At 50.4% G+C, this 20,914-nt stretch overlaps 1 protein-coding gene across 1 annotated transcript; it reads right to left on the bottom strand.

Moving 5' to 3' along the window:
- Positions 1–16: 16 nt before the first annotated feature.
- CFAP90 (cilia and flagella associated protein 90) lies at positions 17–16,773 on the bottom strand. Its single transcript, XM_081310603.1, has 3 exons — positions 16,600–16,773; positions 2,152–2,268; positions 17–508 (listed from the first exon to the last, which is right to left on the bottom strand). Exons 1-3 carry the CDS (start codon positions 16,753–16,755, stop codon positions 329–331), a joined length of 453 nt encoding a protein of 150 aa, XP_081166729.1. The 5' UTR covers positions 16,756–16,773; the 3' UTR covers positions 17–328.
- Positions 16,774–20,914: the final 4,141 nt, after the last annotated feature.

The following is a 20,914-nucleotide window of genomic DNA, read 5'->3' as shown; positions in this document are numbered from 1 at the left end:
CCTGTAAGAGCACACCTCTGTGTAACCGCCCACCACAAAGAGCATGCAAAAGTGGGAACCTGTGGACAAAGCCAGCCATCAGCCAGGGACCACGAGCTCCTTTTATTCACATGCTCACAATGTCACAGGCTCCAGAGACATTTACTACAGGATAACTACAGGGGAAAATCCCCATGCTAGATATGCTCAGGACTTGCTGCAGGTGCCGGCCGGGCACCAGAGCGCCTAGAGGTCCTGAGCAGGAAATGAAGCTCCAGGTGCTGCCCCCTCCCCACCCCTGCACAGCCTGGGGGCACCCTGGTGATCTGTACAGGAGACCAGGAGGGCTTCAGGCTGGATCGATGTGCCCGAAGCCGGGCTCCTTGAGGCTGGGGATGTCGTTCTTCCTGTAGAAGTCGGCCTCCACGTGGTTCACGCGGATGTGGTCCCGGTTCAGGGGCTCCACCGGCTGCAGGATGCGCTTCCCGTAGACAGAGGACATCAGCACTCCCACGGGCCTCTCCTGCTCCTGGATGTGGACAGACCTCTTGTTCAGCTTTCCCAGTGCCCATCAGCACAGCCGGCCCACCCATCAGCCGCCCAGGTGCCTGCCCCCACACAGGGCCTCCCCAGCTTCCTACAGCCTTCTCCACACTGAAGCAGAGGGTCCTCTCAGCCACGTCAGACCCTGTCCCCTTCTCAGAACCCTCCAAGGTCCTCAAGTCATTCAGAAGAAAAGGCAAGATCCTGCCCCTGGGGCAGGTACCCTGACCTCAGCGTCCTGCTGCTCCTCCGTCCCCTCCCTCCCTGCCTGTCACCCTGGCCCTCCTGCGGCCAGCCTTTCTCCCTCCCCTCCTCTCCTTCCCCAGCACCACAGCAGCGCTCTCCCGCCTCTGGGCCTTTGCTCTTACACAGTTCTTCTTCCTGGTCACATCTCTACCCTGCTTCTGCAGGGCCCTTCACTCCACCGAGTCTCAGATGCTGCTGTCCTCCCCAACCCCTAGATGGCTTTCTTCCGGGCATGCACTATCACCTCCTCCACTTGTGCTCACTATTTCTCTGCTTTCTGACTTTCTCTCTTGGAGGAGTGTCAGCTCTGAGAGGCCAGAGCGTGTGTCCTGTTCCCCTTTTGCTCAGGGACACACGGGAGACAGCCCCGGGTAAGGGGCCGAGCCCCGCTCTCCTCATGAGAAAGGCACTACCTTCACTGCCCACTCAGAGCATCAGGGTGGAGGGAAGCATCGGCAGTGTCCCTGGCGTGGTGCCTGCACCACCTACGTCATGTCAAGATAAAACAACTGGAAAACACACAGCAAAATCTGTGACCCACGTGCAGGCCCCCCTGCGGCATTTCCACTGCAGTTTCTGTGCAAGGTATCAAGGGAAGACCACACTTCCTCAGCACCTTCTTGTGTAAACCCACTGTGCGCAGATCAGACTTTGAAAGACAATGGCAGAGCACAGAAAGCCTGTGGCAGGGTCCACCCTGGAGGCAGACAGGCCTGACCAGGCTGAGGAGGCACAGCCCCTGGCATCTCTCCTGCCAGGATCCCCACCCCCTCACCCTGCAAGACTCACCAGCTCTGCTGGTCACTGCCTGTGCGACCCACTGCAAGGTAGCTCCTCCCTTTCAGAAACAAAGGTGTGACCACAGAAGGGGACTGCCCAGGGTGTGTGGGCATGGTAGTGTGGTAAGGGAACCTGGGAGAATAGTCTGGAGGGCCTGACTTCACCTCGGGAAGAGTACGGCAGCCAGGTCAGAGGCTGAGCAGAACTGCTCCGGCTGTTGGAAAGAATTCCCTGGGTTTGCTCTCCTTAAATTGTTAAATTTCATACAACCAAACAACAGAATCAGGAAAATGAGCGCACAAACCATGTCAGAACAGAAGGACTGGAAAATTAGCTTAGTCTCAGCTGCTTAGCCCAGTAAGATGGGAGAGGCTCAGAAGGGAACATAAAGCAAGTGAACACAATATTAAATAGATGTGGGTACACACAGGCACACATGGACATGCATCTGCGTGCATATGAACACATGTGAATGTGCATGTAGCACATGCACACATGCAGGGGCACGCATGCTCATGTGTGAGCCCACATGTACACACATGTACACCAATGCACATATTTTTGTTGATCTGTTAATTTGTTTGTGTCTTGTCTTGATCTTACCTCCTCATTGATATGGAGACCCAGACCTTTGGCGTGTTCTCTGTCATCCCGGTGCAATTTCTGGTTATAATCTAAGCGCCTCTTAAAAACACAATCATAGAGGGAAACAATCCCTGTCTGGGAATGAAAAGGGAGAAAGCCACGGGTTATTGGAAGGCTGGGTGCTGGTGCCTGATGGGGCACAGATTCAGGGCTCTCTGATGAAGCCTGGAGGAGTGCTGGAGGTCCCAATGTGGGACATGTGGTGGGAAAGTCAGTGCTCCAAGCACAGCCCAGTGTGCCCAGGTGCAGGTGGAATCCCCGGCCCCACCTGCAAGAGTGGGACGCTGAGCACCCAGGATGGAGCCAGGCTTCTCCATGCCCTTCTCAGTTCTCCTGTGCTCCCTCCCTGCCGGACGAGGCTCCCCAAGTTCCCTTCCCATCTGACTCCATCTCCAGGGCTCAAACCCGTCTCAGTCTACTCAGGCTGCTATAACAAAACACCATGGACTGGGTTCTTTAGGAACCACAGAAATTCACTTCTCAGTTCCAAAAGCTGGAAGCCCAGTGTCTGGGTGCTGCCGACCAGTGTCTGGTGGGGTCTGCTTCTGCTTCTTAGATGTCACCTTCTTACTGTTCCTCCCATGGTAGAAGGGGCACACAAGTGCCCTTGGGCCTCTGTCATAAGGGCACAATCCCATGCATGAGGTCTCCATCCTCGCAACCTGATCACCTCCCAAAGGCCCCAGTCCTCATACCAGAACTCTAGGTCAGATTTTCACCTATGTATATGTAGGGGACACAAACACACTATAACAAGACTATTTCTACAGATGTGTGTCTAAGGGTGTGTATGTGTGTGTGTGCGTGTTCTTCATTTCTACATTTTTTGTTGTTATTTCCCAAATAATCTATGGTAAGCTTATAATGCTCGAAAACACTAACACCAGCTGACTGCTAAAACAATAAGATCAAACGGGACTTATCCTCTAAGTTACCAGATAATTGTTCTACATGCAAACCCCTCTCATGAAAGACAAAAATATTTTCTTTAGTCATGTGGTAGATATAGTACTTTGCAATTCGAATCTATTCTATGTATACTATATGTATATAGACTTACATAACATAAACATACATATCACATGTTGAAAATGTACTATGTACTCACACACAACTCTGATGGGTGAGAAAATGACCCCACTGAATCTGTAATATCTCCAGGTCTTGATCCCAACCAGGCAGTCTTAATCCTTCAGGAATTCAGGAAGTGACTTATCTGGAAACAGGTCAATCCTGGGTCTCCAGTCTGATGGCCTTCTCTAATCCCTTCACTCCCAAAGGCCCCACCTCTGAACAGTGAAACTGGGGGTACCTTTTATGATGGGGGTTGAATGTCAATACAGGGACCTTCGAGGGAACTGAAACCACATCCTCACACTGCGACCGTGGACCACTGTGCTGTGGGGGTGAACACGGAGGCTCCTCTCCACCTACAGCGTCTACACAGGGCTCCGGATGGGGGAGACTTCTTAGTGTCTGAGAGAAATCAATGCCAGGTCACAAGCACCAACTACTAGGAGGCCATACTACACTTCTAACAATGCTCAAAACACAAAGAGACAAAGGCAGCAGCCACTGCAAGAGAAAAATAAGTATTTTCTGTTTTGCTGTTTTTTATAAATCCATATCGTGTGAAATAGGAGTAATTCCTTGAGAGATTTTAATTGCAAAATACCAGGAAATGCAGATGCTCTGCTCCGTAGTAGCATCTAAACTCCAATTGACTTTTACTTGAGGCTATAAAGGAATGTAAGAAAAAAAAAAAAAAAGATCAGTAGTTAAAACCCAGGAAAGATAGGCACACTGTGGCTTTGATTAGGTATTGGAAAAGGACAGTCACAGAGCTCATTGTGGCTGCCTGCTGCTAATAATATATTTTTTCTTTTCATCCTGATTTTTCAAGGATATAAAAAATTCATTTTTACTATGGAATATTCTGAATATGCAAAATTCACCCAAAGAAAAGCAATCTGAAGTTCTACTCTCTCCGTGCCCAGCAGCAGTGAGGTTCCTAATAAAGACTGAGATGACCAAGGCTCGCTCTTGATAACTAATTCTGGGACGGGAGGCAGTGACAGTGATCACTTCATAGTGTTTTAGGAGAACTGTCTAGAAAGAAAAGAATTGGCCTTTTTTTTTTTTTTTTTTTTTTTTTTCTGTAAAGCTACACACTATAGGAGGTTTCTTTGGTGTAGGGGAAAAAATGACCCAGTATTTTCTTTCTAGTTTGGATAACAATGATTGCACTGGGACTCTCTTCTAGATCCATCCTTCCGTCTTCAGGGACTTCTTCCCAGGAAAAGACCAGGACTCCTGGGGTCCTGAACTGCTTGAAGCTCCCCAGGGGGAAGAAAGTGCAGCCCGAGGTTCCCGGGGTGGGGGCAGGGAGGGGGTATCTGCGCTGCTAGTGCTGCCTCCCCCTGGTGGTGCTGTCTCCTGACAGAGCACATGGGACACTGCCCACTCCCTGTCACCTGGGATGCCCTACACTGCCTTGGGACTTTGCCAGCAGAAGGTCATCACCAGGTGTGGACCCTGGGACCTCAGAACTATAAGCTAAATAAACTTCTTTCCTTTAGAGAGTTACCCCGCCTTAGATGTGTCATCACAGTAATGAAAAATGGACTAATACAACTACTGTGCAAGGTCTACCCTTAGCCTTCAGGATAGAAATGGGGAATCCCAACCCTAAAGGAGGCTACAGTTTAGGAATGAAAAAAAGCCCAGGAAGTAAAAACTACTAGAAATGGAATGAGAGAGGTATGTACAAGTACAGGACAACCAAGGCCTTGTTTGAGTTGGGGTGGGCAGTGGGTGTGACTGTCTGCAGGACAGGGACCACACCACGCTGCTATAGCTACAACTCTGGGAACAGCCTCTCTGGGGACTGCAGGTTGGCTTCTGTAATGGTTTGGATCATAAAAGTCCCCCAAAGGCCTTATGTTACAGGCTGGGTCCCCAGAGTGGCACTACTGGGAGGTAGTCTTAATCCTTCAGGAATTCAAGAAGGGACTTATCTGGAAACAGGGTTATGGAAGATGAGGTCACACTGCAGCCTCATCCGTTAGGACTGGTGTTTTTCTGGAAAGGGGAAATTTGGACACACAGATGTGCATAGAGGGAAGAAGGGTGAAGAGACCAGAGAGAAGGTGCTCCTCAACAAGCCCAGGCACGAGGCAGGAGTCCACTCTCCCCCAGGAGCCCTCCCAGGGAAGCCCCTGCCCACACCGCTACTTCAGACTGTGAGCTCCAGAGTTGTGAGGATGCGCTCCTGTTGCTCCAGGCCACCAGGTCTGTGGCACTCAGCGGCTCCTGCACACCGGCTTGGTAAGGAGAAGCCATCCTTTGAACAACTCAGAAGTCAGGTGGGATAAAAATAAAGGTCACTGCCAGCACAACCGTCGAGGAGGATGTGTTTATTGAGGGCTCACAGTTTCAAAGGTCTTAGTTCTTGGAAGGCCAGGTCCATTCCTCAGGTTTCAAGGTGAGGGAGGACATCATGGCAGAAGAGTGTGGCAGAGGGAAGTAGCTCACATGGTGATCAGGAATCAGAGAGAGGCTCCACGCACCAGATACAAAATATATACCCCATAGGCATGTCCCCAAGGAACCACTTCCTCCAGCCACACCACCTGCCTCCAGTCACCCCTCAGTTAATCCCATCAGGGATGAGTGCACGGATTAGGTTAAGGCATGACCCAAACATTTCTCCTCCAAACCTTCTTGCATTGTCTCACATGTGAGCTTTTAGGGGACACATCACATCCAAACTGTAACAGCCCCTGAGGGCAGGGGCTGCTTGACCAGTGCAGGTGGGTGAGTGGAGAAGGTGCCAGCTTCCCCTGTGGCCCTCAGGACCTGCCCTGGAGCTTTGGCCTGCACAAGTGCCCACTGCCTCCTCCCCGCCTTGGAGGCTGTCTCAGATGTCACACACTCTTGCATGAATCGCAGGAAAACTGGTACCAGAGCCCTTCTTTCCCTCCTCCCTTTCAGACCATGGCAAATATAAATGCACTTCCATTGTCAGTTTAAACGATGTCAGTTCTATGAAGAAGAATCAAGTAAGACAATAGAAACGAGCCCCTTCGAATGGGACTGTGACGGGAGCAATGCCGCGTGCTCGGCCAACACGTCCTCTTCTAGAACAACCCGAGCGAGAGGCAATTCCCGGTTTCCCTATAGTCATGCTGCTCTGGGAGCCTGTGTGCAGACGTGGCTAGACGGGTCCACGCAACCTGCTGAACTCCTGCAGGCTCTCTTTCTTCCCTCACTGTCTGGAGAATTCAGAGCACGAAACACAGTGTTCCAGACTCCCAGGCCCTGGCAATAGAAGGAGGGAGACTGGTTCCCATGTCATTGCCACCTGGGGAAACACGTGATAAACTGTAGGTGAGAAAGAAATAGGCTTCTCATCTGCGTCCATTAGTATTAGCAGTAGTAGTACTAGGACTTGAACCCAGGGTGCTTTACTACGACCTAATCCCCAGCCCTTTTTACTCTTTATTTTGAGGAAAGATCTGGCTAAGTTGTGAAGGCTGACCTTGAACTTGCCATCTTGCCTCAGCCTCCTGTGTTGCTCCGGCGACAGATGTGTACCCCTGCATCCAGCACCTTTATCATGTTGAGTCCAGGGGTGCAGCTGTGCTTAATCACCCCCTGCTGGAGAAAAAGCCAAGTCCACAGTGGGTGCTGACGCTGTGGTGGAACTACTCCCCATGACCAGTTGCAGGCTGGCAATTAAGCAGAGGTCAGAAGCCATGCTGAAGATGGGCTCTTGTGAATTGGGAAACACGGCTCGGGCACTCCTCCGCTGGGTCAGCCTCTGAGGGCTCAGGGTCTACGGGCTGCTGGCCCTTGTTGACTAACACAGAAATCAACCTCGGGGTGGGCGATGCCCATCTCCTCCTTTCACTATCCACAGCACCGTGACCGCCTCATCTTGAGAATTTCAGTCCAGTCAAAGTGTCCGGGGTTGTAGGAACCACTTTTAAAACTGACAATTCCCAAGGGAATCCAATGCAGTTTTGTTTGATTCATAAGAGCCTCGTCTTCCTTCTGAATCCAGAACACTGCCTGGGGGTGCGGGAATGTGTGAGGCTCAGTGAGGTTGTTTTCATCAAGTTTAGCAACATTTGAATTTCTGTCTCCTGGGCTGCAGCGTGTCAAGGACAGATCGTGACCATTCTCGAGGGGGCGATGCTGCCCTGTTCTCCGTGGTCTGTCTGTGGCAAAGATTCTGTTTCTTCTTCCAGTACCTGAATATTGTCCTTTGGGAAATTTTATAAATTTTCTGATAATCTGAATGTTTTACCCTTGAAGTCTGCAGAACTCCCTGACGTGTGTCTGTTTCCCACTGTGGTGTGCTCCAAGGCTTGCCTCAGTATTGGGGACGGGAGACGTGGGAATTGTGGAGCTCGCATTTGCTCTTCCATGGACTCCAGTGCCCACCAGCCCTCTCCCCAGCATTTCCCATCACACCCCGCGTGTGAAACTCTCACCCCGTCTTCTCTGGGTCAAACCTACTGGGGAAAATGCTCTTTCTCTTCTCATGTCATTTGCTTGTTATTCCAACACCTGCAGCGGTTGGATGTGCCTCATGGGTTAGTCAGGTTTTCATCACTGTGACAAAAGCCCAAGAAAACAAGGTAAAGGAGGGAGGGACCACTTCAACTCACTAGTTCAGAGGGGTCCGTTGATTTGGGCATGAAGTAAGGCAGAGAATCTTGGTGGAAGGGCAGGGCAGAGGACAGCTGCTCAGGTCAGGGCAGCCAGAAAGCAGAAAGGGAAGGGGCTGGGGAGTAGCCAGGAACAGAGTCACCCTTACAGGGAATGACCCAGTGGCCCACCTCTTCCACTAGATCCCACCTCTTTCCACATCTCCCAATGACGCCATCACATTAAGAATCCATCAATGGATTAATCCACTGAGGACATCACAGCCCTTATGGCCCAACCTAAAAACCCCACCTCTGAATATTGCTGCACTAGGGACCAAGCCTTCAACACAGGAACCTTTGGGGTCTTTTTATATCCAAACCATAACAAATAGTCATGGGTAGGGAACATGTTCCCCAGGATGGCAGTAATGGAAGATAGAATGACATCTTTAAGAGGGGGGCCTGGAGGAAGGTTCTGAGTCACAAGGGCAGGCTTTCAGAAGGGACTGTAGGACCCCAGTCTTTCTCTCTGCTTCCTGGCTTGAGATGTGACCATTTGCTCTGACTTGTGTTCTCCCCATTTCTACCCAATCCATGAGGAAATACAGCAAGAGGGATCCTTACCACAGCCCTGCTCTGCTGTTTTGACTTTCAGCTTTCAAACTTGTGAGCTAAATAAACCTCTGTGTCAGCTGTTTTGTTATAGTAATGAAAAGCTGCCTAATGCAATCCCTTAAAGGGGGGTGAATTTAAACATGACTAACATATTCTGTTCAATGAAAAGAACAAGCTGCAAATATATATGTACTTATTTATGTGATCTGCATGTGAATGTGTTCTTGTAAAAAATGTTAGACACATCAGTGCACACATGTACACAATGGCACGACACAGTGTACCTGCTCATACAGGTGCTACGATGGGTAGGAACACTTCATCTCCCCAGGGAAGCACATGCCTGCCTCCTGCTCACTCATTCTTCCCTCATTGCTGGGTTTGCAAGGGAAACTGAACCCTGAACTCAGGCCCAGCTGCCCTTCCTGAGGATCTGCCCGCCCAGGAGGAAGACATTCATGCCACTCTGCTGCCTTGGGTTTCCCAGGGGCAGGCCCTGGGCAATAAAAATGCAACTAGCATAGAATGAGAGAAGCACTTACCCAGTTACCGTCCCCCAGGGGGAGAGCGAAGCCCAGGGCAACCAAAACAGCAGAAAACCCACACAGAGGCTACTGCTGAGTCCAGGAAGCCCGTCTTCCAGACAGCAGGTGGTTTGTGCCTGTGTCTGAAGACTTTGCTTTCCGTGTACTCACTCCTCATTCATTCCTGCAGCAGATACTCCCAGCGCACGAGGGGAGGGCGGGGGCACAGATTGCCTAGGAGATGCAGTGATGGAAAGGATCCCCGCCCTCGTGCAGCCCATCTAAAGTGGGAGAAAAACAACAGCAGCAAGATAGCTAAGTGAAATGCTTAGTAGGTCGGACACCAGTAGGTGCCAAGGGGAAAAACTGGCTTGGAGAGGGGCAGGAGCTGTGTGGGGAGGAGTCGGCTTCCTGCTGCTCTTGAGGGCTCCATTGGAGGGCCGGGGGCTGGGGCGGGCGGGGCTGCTGCACAGCAGAGAGAAAGCGCCTGGACTTTAACAGGTGACCAGTGACGGCACTGAGTCCCCCCGCTTCACAGCCCCTTAGGAATGGCCGAGTGCTTGTGGCAAATGTGCTGACCAAAGTGAAGAGGAGCCACAGGGGCCCAGGTGTCAGGGAACAGACAGATGTGAATAGTGGGGACATGAGGTGAAGGGAATGATTCTGTAAAATGGCCCACCATGCTGACCGCCACGTGCTTTTTTTCCCAAGGAGCAATTTACCGGTCCTGTTGGCCTCATGAACAGGCTAAGTCCTATTCCTCAGCATACTATCTCCCGGGAATAGTGTCAATAAGAAAAACCAAGTTACCCAGAAGGAAGAGACTTTGTGACCCTTTTCACAGTCCACCTCCTGAAATTCTGGAAGATAAGGATGATTCCACCTAACCATAAAATCCATAAGAATTTATGGGTTAAGAATCCAGTAAGAACTGGTCAGCTTGGGCCAAGGTGACCTAGACTTGTCATGGCAGCGACTTAAAAATCTGACATCATCCTGCTATCCGCCACGTCAAGAGGTGGACCTGGGCAGGACTCTCTGGGAATTTCTCTGGGATCCCCAATAAAACTGGAGTGCAGGAGAGGCATTTTGTCCCTCTCCTTTCTGAAGGGACCCACTGTCTCCCTCGAGAGTGTCCCTTTCCCTTTTTCTATCCCTTCAATAACTCATACCTGTTACTCTGAGCTGACTTCCTTCTGAATTGATTGCCCAGAATCAGGGTCTGAACGGGTGGGTCTTCATGCTGCCTCAGTGTCTCTGAAGGCTCCCTTGCAAGGGGAACTCATACTGAGCACCTGCTGTATACACCTACTGCCCTGGACAGTAGGCCTCCACCCGTCTATTCATCAAGTGCGTGCTGGCTGCCCTGGGCAAGGGAACTGCAGTCACCAGAAGACTGAGTTCTTCACAGAAGGCCAGGTCTGCCCTGGCTTCCACGCCTTTCCCACAGTGCAGAATCCCCCCAGCTAATCCCACCAAAGCTCCAGGACCGTACAGTAAACCTCCCTCAACACAGAGCCTCCCACAGTCCACCCCAGCACAGGACAGAATATTCTAAAACTGCTTAGCCTTTTTTTTTTTTTTAATGTAATTCCCGGACTTTAAGGAATTTAATCAAAACCTTCACAGAAGGGCATTCTCCTTTGACTCGCCTCTTCCATTTCAGTAGCAAAAATGCTGCACAAGGCAGAGAAAGAAAAAAGTAATTTAAAAACGCCATTGAACTGATCTGCTTTGCTGCCACTGGAACCATATTTCACAGGAAGACGCCTGCTGCTAACGCTCCCCAGGGAGCAGCACCGGAGTCCACCACGTTTCAGCTGGCAGCTGAGAGGACAGATTTGTCTTCCAATTCAGGGGCATTACCAGGGCTTTAAATACGTGTGCAGCTTTCAGGGGTGTACTGTGAGGGCTCCCTGGGGCGGCCGCGTTGGAGGATTAGGAGCCATCAGGTGGAGGCTCTAGGATTCTGCCCTCACCCGTGAGGGGAGGTCAGTGAAATAAGAGGTTGGCCCCTGGGCCCAGCACTTAGTGGAAGGGAACAGTCACAAACAAAGCAAGGTCACAGCAGCTAAAATACGACAAGCTTACTCTGTGACATTTTGCACCTACTAAGTGATTCTTGAAAAGCTCTATGAGGTTGGCACCGTCTGTTTTGTGGACGATTTGTTAGTCAGCTTTTCATTGCTGTGACCAAAACACCTAACGGTAACAACTTAGAGGAGGAAAAGATTATTGTGGGCTCATGATTTCAGAGGTTCAGTCCACGGTTGGCTGATTCCATTGCTCTGGGCCGGAGTAAGACAGAACATCATGGTGGAAGGGCATGGCAGAGGGAAGCTGCCATTGTGTCAGAAACCAAGAGAGAGGGAAAGCAAGGAGCCTGGGACAAAATATATAATCCCCAAGGTCACGCCCCCAGTGACCTACTTCCTCCAGCCATGCCCACCTGCCTATGTTATCACCCAGTAGTCCTTTCTGATTATTAATCCACCATTGGATTAATCCATTGATGAGGTTACCACTTTCATAATCTAATCATTGAACCTCTGAAATCATGAGCCCCAAATAATCTGAACATTCCTGCACTACCTAACACATGAGCTTTCCAGGGGACAATAGGCCATAACAGATGGATAAAGTGAGAGTGTTTGGGAAGTTGGTTAGTCCACATAGCTAGTAAATGTGGAGCCACAGCCTGTATTACTAACCACTACATGACCCCCATCAGTTTACATAGTCATTAACTGTCTAAGTCCATTCCAGTTGCTATAACAAAATATCATAGAGTGGGTGGCTACACACAAGAGAAATTTATTTCCCACAGTTCTGGAGTTTGGGAAGTGTAAGATCAAGGTGTTGGCAGATTCAGTGTCTGGTGAGGGGCTGCTTCCTGGTTCACAATGGTGCTTTCTTGCTGTGTCCTCACATGGCAGAAGGGGCAAGAGATCTCCAGGACTAACCCAAGCATGAGGGTTCAACCTTCCTGATCTGAGTGTCTACCAAAGGCCCTGCCTCCTAATGCTGTCACTTTGAGGGTTAGGATTTCTACATATGGATCTGCATGTAGGGAACACAGCTTCACACCTTAGGACGGACTTGAGTCCTGATTCTGCAATGTTCCCGCTCAGCTTGAGTAGAGCATGAGATGGTTTTAGGTGCAGTTGCTTTCTCAGGAAGCCTGTGGCACAGAATTCACTTTCTTTACTCTAAATGTTCTGATAATCAGAATCCTGCAGCTAACTAAATACCAGTTCATATAATCTTTTTATTTTTATTTTTATTTATTTATTTATTATTTTATTCATATAATCTTGAGGAGTGGTAGCCAGCTTGTCAAAGGACTGGAACATGTCTTTTGTTGTTCTTGTGCTTTTACAACCCTTTATTTAGGTGTTAATATTCTGCTGCATAACTTTCTTTCATGTGATACTAAAGAATTCAGGGCTTGAATTTTGTTGTTGTTGTTGTTGTTGTTTTCTGTGACCCCATCTAGCAAAACTGTGCTAAGAAAATTCCCCCAAGATTCACTTGGTATTGATTTGTTCTTCATGCCATCCCTAGCTTCCCGAAGGCAGTAATACAACAGAGCAGAGGGTGGGGAACTTTTTCTGTGAAGGAACAGTTACTAATTGTTTCAGGCTTTGCAGGTCACATGGTTTCTGTCCAAAATTATTCAACTTGGTGCGATAGTCAAATAAGCATGAGGCTGTGTTCTGATAAAGCTTTATTTGAAACAGGAAGTAGAGCAGATTCCAACCTTTGAGCCTTGGTGTGCCAACCCCCGCATTAAAGGCACACACTTCCTGGTTTACTTCTGATTTTCCAAGTGACAAGGCCCCAGTCACTTCACCTCTCCCATGTATTTCTGCCCCTTACTTTGAACTCAGGAAGGTGAAGCCATTTATCAGACTGTTAAATTTAAGAAGAATATGCTGGGCCTCCCTCCTCAACTTTGCCTTTTCCCTTGGCCACATCTGGTCCATAGGAACTGGTGTCCTGCTCTGGGGTCCCTAGCTGCTGTGGCTGAGTGGATAAATCAGCCCAACTCTAGCCAGTTCTGAGCTGCAGTGTCTTCACATCCATGTGCCCAGAGTCCTGCAACCTGGCTCTCATCTCTGACAAACATACATCTCGTCCCTCATGTGTTTGGTCTTTTTTCATAGTTCTTCACAGCATGGAAGTGGCATTTGACAGAACCCCTCAGAATAGTGTGTTCTTGCCGCAGTCTGGCTGGGCACAAAATCATGAGCCACTCAAGCAGGAACAAACTTTATTTTTGAAACTCCGGCCAATGCCCTGTATGCTCCCGGGAAATATGCCGACCAACACACGTGGCATTCTCCTGGACACACACCAACAGCAAATCCCTCCTCTGGAATTCCCTCCTACCGCACTTCCCCAACCAATGGGAACTCTCCAGGAGTCCCATAGAGGGCCCAGGTGGACAGCAGGGGTCTAATATCCATTTTAATGCAGATCTTAACATAATCATATCATCTCAATGGCTTGCTGGCGTCACCTTTCAACCAAAAATGCCATGCATCATTTTTACTTGGCTATGGCTCTTAGCATGTTCTGAATTTTTACTTTATATCCAAAAGCCAGACCAATTTTTTATTCTCTTGAAAAAACGCATAGATCTTGAGACATCAAGACTCTTCACCTTCTTGACTATTTACCTCATATTGTGTATTAATGTTATTCATTAATCATAAATTAATTGGCTATCATACAGTCATTGCATTCTTAAAAGGCAAAATATATTTAACAAGTGAAATTATTTACATATAACAGTTCTTTTTAAACATTGTTCTGGGGGGCTGGAGCTGTGGCTCAGGGGTAGAGTGCTTATCTAGCACAGGTGAGGCACCATATAAAAAAATAAATAAAGGTATTGTGTCCATCTACAACTAAAATATATTCTAAAAAAGCCACTATTTTGGGGAACGAAACTGAGATCCACGGTGGCCTTGAGGCTGGGAATCACAGCTCTAAACTCTAGAAGAGTCAGCAACAGGACTGTAAGGACAGATTTGATGACAAATACCTACTATGTTCTACCTGTCTGTCCTTCCACATGGCTTCCACATGGCTCAAAGGCAAGCAGAGGAGCTGCCATTACAAGAGATGCTCTCAGGTGCAGGCTGGGCCTATGGTTGCTGTCCTGGTGTGCTACGACTGCAGGAAGCACTGTACACTGGAAGCTTCAACAACAAAAGCGTATTGCCTCACAATTCAGGCAACCCGAGGTGTGGGAGGGAGGTGTTGGCAGAGTTGGCAGAGGCTGTGTGGGAAGCCCTGTTGAACCCTCCTTCTGTGGCCTGCACATGGCCTCTGCCCATATCCCTTCACCTTATCTCCCTCTGTGCATGTTTGGTCTCAGTCCCAATTTCCCGTTTTCATAATGACCCAAGTCATAGGGCAGTAGGGTCTACCTCAATGATGTCACTTAAATTTGATTACCTCTGTAGAATCCCATCTCCAAATCAGGTACCAGGGATTAGGACTCCACGGAGATTGTAGGCAACATCCTTCAACCCCTAAAACCAGGAACAGCTGTTTCTGTCTGGAAGGCTAAGTTCCATGGTGGACCCTGACACTTTATGTGTATGAAAATATGCCAGTGTGCGCAGACCTAATTTGGATGAAATTTATTTGGGCTCTGGGACTGTGGGTGGGATGGAGGAAAGGAATAATGTGTTTTGAGGGAACACCTAAAACTGAATGAGTGAATGACCTTCCTACCGCACACCTGGTTAATGATACCCCTCTTTTGGGCCACTCATGCAACCAGGATAGCAAAGATAAGGAATGCCAGGTGCTGAGCTGTCTCTGCAGGCTGAGGTCCCAACCAATGTCCCTTTTCAATAATGATACCCTGCATCCTGTATCCTGAGTAATAAAACCCTGGAGACATTTAGCACCCATGAGAAGAAAGGAATAGAAGGCCCCTGACAAGGTCTCAATTTGCTGCTGTTGCTGTGTGGCCTTAGACCTGCGGAGCCTTTCTCTAGGCATGAGGAGTTTGGGGCCAGGCCAGAACATGATGCCAGTCCAGCTCTCAGCAGGCTGTTGGCTAGATCGCCCACTTGTTTTGGGGGGCGGGACATGCAGGTGGCAGGAGGTTCCCGTGCTCTGGACCCTGTAGGCATTGTCCCTGGGTCAAGGACTTGTTTCCATTGCTATTCTGGACCCACCTGCCACAAACAGACCCTAGTCACAGATTTTAGGGGTCCAGACGCCTAGCAGCTTTCTCCCTTCCTGGAAAAGCACGCTTGGCTAACTCACCCTTGGCCAACTCAGTGAGGATCCTTCATTTACATCCCTCCTCGCCCCTCCACCCTACTCCGAGTCCTGGCTGGGAACATCCCCTCACACACCAGGTTCTGTCTCTGTCCAACTCCCTCCCCAAGGGACTTCATCTTACACTGATGGGGTTCACCTGCCTGGAGGAGGAACAACCTCCCTCTCCTGCCCATTAACATACAGCCCTCTGGGTCTCAGCAAGCCCTGCAAGGCACCGCCCTTCGGTGAAGCCCCGCCCCCGGCGCCCCACCCACTGGCCCTGACCACAAAGCCCCGCTCCTCCTGGGCCCTGATCCCCAGTGCCATGCAGCTTGCCCTCTGCACCACCAGGGACCAGAGGAGAGCGCAGCCCCAACGCTGCCCACAGGGCGACTGTGCCTCGACGATATCTCCTTGGCTGTGATCTCACTCCCAAGGCTCCAATGGTACTGTGAAGCCCCCGCCCAGATCCCGGCAGCGAAGCGCCACGCCAGGTCCCCCTCACCACTTCCTCAGCAGCGAAACCCCTCCTGAGGGCCCCTTCCAAACCTAGAGTTCCCGCTCTCTGATCCTGAAGACCTACCCCCAACCCCTCCCCGGCAGTAAAGCCCACCTGGGTCACCTCCTCAGCAGTGACGTCCCGCACCGGGGCCCGCCCAGCTGTGAAGCCCCGCCCCTCGCTCCTCAGCGGTGACGCCCCGCTCCAGATCCACGCCCCAGGCACCCGCCCCAGCTGTAACGCCCCATCCCGGGACCCCGCCCAGCTGTGAAGCCCCGCCCAACCGTGAAGTCCCACCTCAGACCCCGAGCAAGCTGTAACGCACCGCCCCAGGCCCCCGCCCAGCTGTGAAACCCCGCCCTGGGCCCTTAGCAGTGACGCCCCGCCCCAGGCCCCCGCCCAGCTGTGAAACCCCGCCCTGGGCCTTTCCTCAGCAGTGACACCCCGCCCCAGGCCCCCGCCCAGCTGTGAAGCCCCGCCCTGGGCCTTTCCTCAGCAGTGACACCCCGCCCCAGGCCCCCGCCCAGCTGTGAAGCCCCGCCCTGGGCCTCTCCTCAGCAGTGACACCCCGCCCCAGGCCCCCGCCCAGCTGTGAAGCCCCGCCCTGGGCCCTTAGCAGTGACGCCCCGCCCCAGGCCCGCTCCACAGACGTGAAGCCCCACCCCAGGGCTCTTCTTAGCCGTGAAGCCCGCCCCGGGTCCCCGCCCCAGCCCGCTCCCTGGGGTGAAGCCCCGCCCCAGGCCCCGCCCAGCGGTGAAGCCCCGCCCCGGCCTCGCGGGGACTGTGCGCCTGGGCCCCGCCCTGCTCTGCCGCTAGCGCTCACCCGGCTCGGGCGGTAGTAGTAGCTGTACTCCTTAGGGTCCTGGCGCCTCGGCGGGACGTAGCTGAAGGAGGACAGCGCGGAGATTGGCGGCGGCCGGGGCTCGCCCCGCAGCGTGGCGGCGGTGATCTCCTCGTCCTCCTCGTCGCTCCCATCCATCGTTCCCTTCGCAGCCTCGGTGCGTCCCGCCCGCCCAGGGGCACAGTCCAAGTCCTGGGGCCAGGTTGCCCAGCGCCCGCTTTAGTCCGTTGCCTGGAAACCCGGGCTTGGCAACCAGGCCCTAAGGCCCGCGAGCGGGTGGGGGCGGGGCGCCACGTGCGCTGGCCACACCAGGGAAGGGGGTCCAGCTGCGGGGCCAAGGGTCGCTGCCGGGACTGCCCACGCCCACCCTATCTTTCCTCGCGCGCTATTGGTTGCTTTACTCTCAGGTCACTCCTGTGGCAGTTAATAACCCAGCACCACAGTGCCCCCGGAGCTGGAGGTAGGCCAGGAAACAAGCAGCCCCTGCTCCAGGGGAGCTAAGCTCCAGTGGTGCAGACAGAGAAGAAAGGTGAAGACGGCTAGCAGGGGGTCTAGGGCGCCAGAGACCAGCAAAAACTGAGAGCCACGAGTGTAATTCCACATTTGCTAAATAACCACATTGAAAAGGTTTCAAGACACCAGTAATATTAACTGCCCTATTTAACTCAGTTTGTCCAAACATTGTCGTTTCAGCTGGTGGCACTAGCCAAGTTTCAAGCGCTAAATAGCAACACGTGTGTCTAGTAGTTACAGCATTGGTCAGTGGTGGTGTAAACTGCCGGTGAATTAAATCAGTTTAATTCAGAATCAGGCAAACTCAGCTGCTCTGTGGGAGCGTTCTAGAGACTCTGCCAACCTGATTATATTGGCTTGAAATGTACTGAGCTGTGAACTTATGATTTGTGTGTGTAGTGGGGGTCGGGGGGGGGGGTCAAGGGGCTGGACGTGGTGATAGGTTATAAAAAAAAAAGGTAACATGCTGACCAGTACTTGAGAGGCACACTCTAACCAGAGCCACAAAGGCTGGCTTAGGGATGCTGCCTGAGGAGCAGGCCTAGGAGAGTCTGGAAAGCGCTTTCAAGGAGATGGAAGGGCAGTGTGGCACCTGTGGCTGAGCCCTTGGTGATGTGGTGAAGGATGCATTGAGGGTGGTGGTGCTTCCTGCAGGAATAGGAGACTGGCAGGTGGACAGAGGAGCAGGAGTCCAATTGAGAGGTCTGTGGGACAGAGGAAGGAGCAGTGTCCTGCCTTCTCTTTCACTGGCAGGAATCTAGTTTGCAATTCTTGATGCAGGCTGGTGGCTTAAGATGCCCCTTTGCTCAGGCACCTTGTGGTACTTCTCTGTAGAATACACCTGGGCAGGATATGACTCTCATGTCCATGGGGTCACATTGCTTTCTTTGTCCTCATAACACGTCTGTTTGCTCCACTGGCAGAACACATGAGTCAAAGATCACTCTCCCACAGTGTTCCCAAGCCCCAGGGAGACATATCAGCCTCATTGGGACCCCGGGAGAGGTGGACATCTCCCTGGTGTTCAGAGATAGATCACTTCTCTTTATTGTGAAGTGAAGGAGATGGGGGCTGTCGTCTTTCTACCATGGCAGAAGTCATGGGAGCATGACTCATGATTTTCTAGCCTCATGAAAATCAGAAAGAAAGAAAAAAACTTCTATAATCTGCCCCTTTTGATGTCTCTGACCTCTCTCAACCTTTCCAAAGATGGGACATGAGAGGTCTACTGAGGGTCATAGACTTTGCAAGCTTTGCATAGGTGATCTGGTGTCAATCTTTGTAAAGTGCAAGTAGTTGACACCAATTACCTTGGGAACTCAGCCAAAATTGAGACTAAAATCATTTAATTGCAAAGTCCTTTTACACCGCCATATAGATGTGCATCTGTTAGCTTCAATTTAAGCAGGTGTCATTTTGTTATTATGAAAGGAAAAATCACTCAATGATACTTGCTAAAGCATAGTCAGGAAGAATTTATTCAGCACTATCACCTATATATAGGGACCCCAGTGGGGATTTGAGTGGAGGAGAGACATCCAGACAACTCCAAATACAGTTCAGGCAAGTGGGAGTTTATAGCCAATGAGCAGGGTTGGGGTCCGAGGGTGAGAAGTAACTAAGAGCAAACATTAGGGGCAGGTGGATTCTGACAGGACAGAACTAACAGGATTCCTGCTACAGATGGACCAGGGAGATCAGGCATCCTCTGCAGGATGAGGAATCTGATCAGATATAAAGGAAGAGGATTCTGGCTAAGCTGACTTAGCAGGGTTCTTTTGCTGAAACTTAATTTCACAAGGAAGTGCACAGATGGGCAAAGGAGAAGGTTCAGAAGTCTTGACTAATGTTTGTCCACACCAAGCCTCTCTGTCATTGTGTCCTAGATTGAGAGCTCTTGGGGGCAATTGAGAGCTCAGGGAGCCCGTTCTTCCTGGGTGGCTCAACTCCAGCATTCAGTAGGTACTCAGCAAGTGTTTGGTGACAAATGTGCACAGTTACTATAGATTGAGTTTCTTCTAAAAGATGAGACTAAACAAGGGCTTGGATGCTCTGGGTTTATTTGATAGGTGACTCCAGGGAGCAAGAGTGAGGAACCAAGAGGAATGAGAAGCAGGAGAATCCATGTCCAGATGCCTCAACCAGATCACTAGTGAGGGAAAGTGGTGCTCAACTCGGTCCAGACCTTTCTGAGGAGCCTAGAAAACACCAGGGTATTTTCTGCATCAACGTGGATGTGTGTTTTATCTCTTGCTCATTCTCCTTGGGTGAGGCTCATCTCTTGTTTACTCCCAAACTTGACCTCTGCCCTGTGCTTCCATCTCCTTGGTGTCAGAGAAGCTCTGGGGCTGACAGAGAAAGGCACAGGGCGTCTAGTTGAGGTGAGATGCTGCAGGGTGTGTCACCGCACCATGGAGTGGTCCAGCAGCACTGAGAGGATGAAGGGCAGGGTACCAGAGTTACATCAAACAATAGGTGAAACAAATTTTGGTAGTTTTGAGTATTAAGATATTTTAATTCTTTTACAAATATCTTTCCCCACGTTATCATATGTATTTCAGGTACATTAGTGGAGTAAAAAGTTAAAAAAAATGAGTTTAAGTCTCTCATGTCTGTAACTTACTTTCAAAATTATATGCCAGGAAAAGGAAGGACAGAAGAAACATGCAAATCCTCCTTTGAAAGGAGGCAAATCAACAGGATAAGGACAAAGTGGGTATGAGGAAGCTTGCAGAGATCAGATGAGCCCGAGTGTTTCAGATGCCCACCACTGCACTATGGGATGTGCAGCATCTAGATGTCATGCCAGTCCCGTGGACTTTGCACTCAGAGAGCTAGGCCTGATTTCCCTTACTCAGCTTGCTCAGGGCTGACCTTCTGTCTTCTTTCTCACTGCTCTGCCCTAGGTGGACCAAGTGCTCACTAATGGCTGTGTGTGCAGCACTGTGATGCTGATCTACCAGCACTGCTGCTGCTTGCATCTCTCTCCCTATGGGAGGTGTGAGCCAGTACTTTGCAGGGGCATCATGAGCTTAGGGAGATGGGCAGTTTGCAGGAAATTAGAAGGTGGGAGTCCATACTGCAGCTGAATGCCTGTGCACTTTCTCTGGACATTTGAGCAAAATGGAAGCTTTTAGGACACTTGGTTAGATGCACCTTTTCTGTTAATTTGAGGCAGAGGAAGAGAAACCAAAGGTGGTAGCTGACATGACATTTTAGGTGTGATCTAGGTACATCTTGCATGGCACATATTGCTATTCATCCTGAGTCTTCATAAACTCTGACTTTTGAAGCTGAGAAGACCCATCAAGTTCATTATGCCAATGAGAAGACTGAGATGTGGGGGAGACTAAGTGACTGGACTCAGGCCACTTGGCCAGGGGCTGCTTCTCTGAAAGAAATACAAAGTACATGCAGAGCGAGAGGCTGGCCAGGGAAAGAGGCTTTCTCCTTAGGGCTCTCAGGCCACTCTGAGGCAGGCCATGGCCTTAATGGCATGATGCTCTAGACCCTGATTCACAGCTGTCAGGCAGAGCAGCCTCCTCATTCTACCTTGAAAACTAGTTGACTGAGGAGGAGAGGGAAAGCAGCCTACAACTGTAGTATAAAAACTCTCGTCTTCCAAACATCTTCTGTTGGACATGCAGAGGTTTTTAAACTAGCTTAATGTCTACATTTTAAATTTAAAGCATTTTTGATTATTGTTTTAGGATTGCACTATAAACTTGTTTAAATGGCCCAGCATAACTGAACTTCAATTCACAGACTCTGACATTTCTTAAAA

This window comes from Spermophilus citellus (genome assembly GCF_964194105.1).
Source record: "Spermophilus citellus genome assembly, chromosome: 1".
Classification (NCBI taxonomy): domain Eukaryota; kingdom Metazoa; phylum Chordata; class Mammalia; order Rodentia; family Sciuridae; genus Spermophilus; species Spermophilus citellus.
Note: the sequence above shows the minus strand (reverse complement) of the source record. Positions and strands in the feature narration are given on the sequence as shown.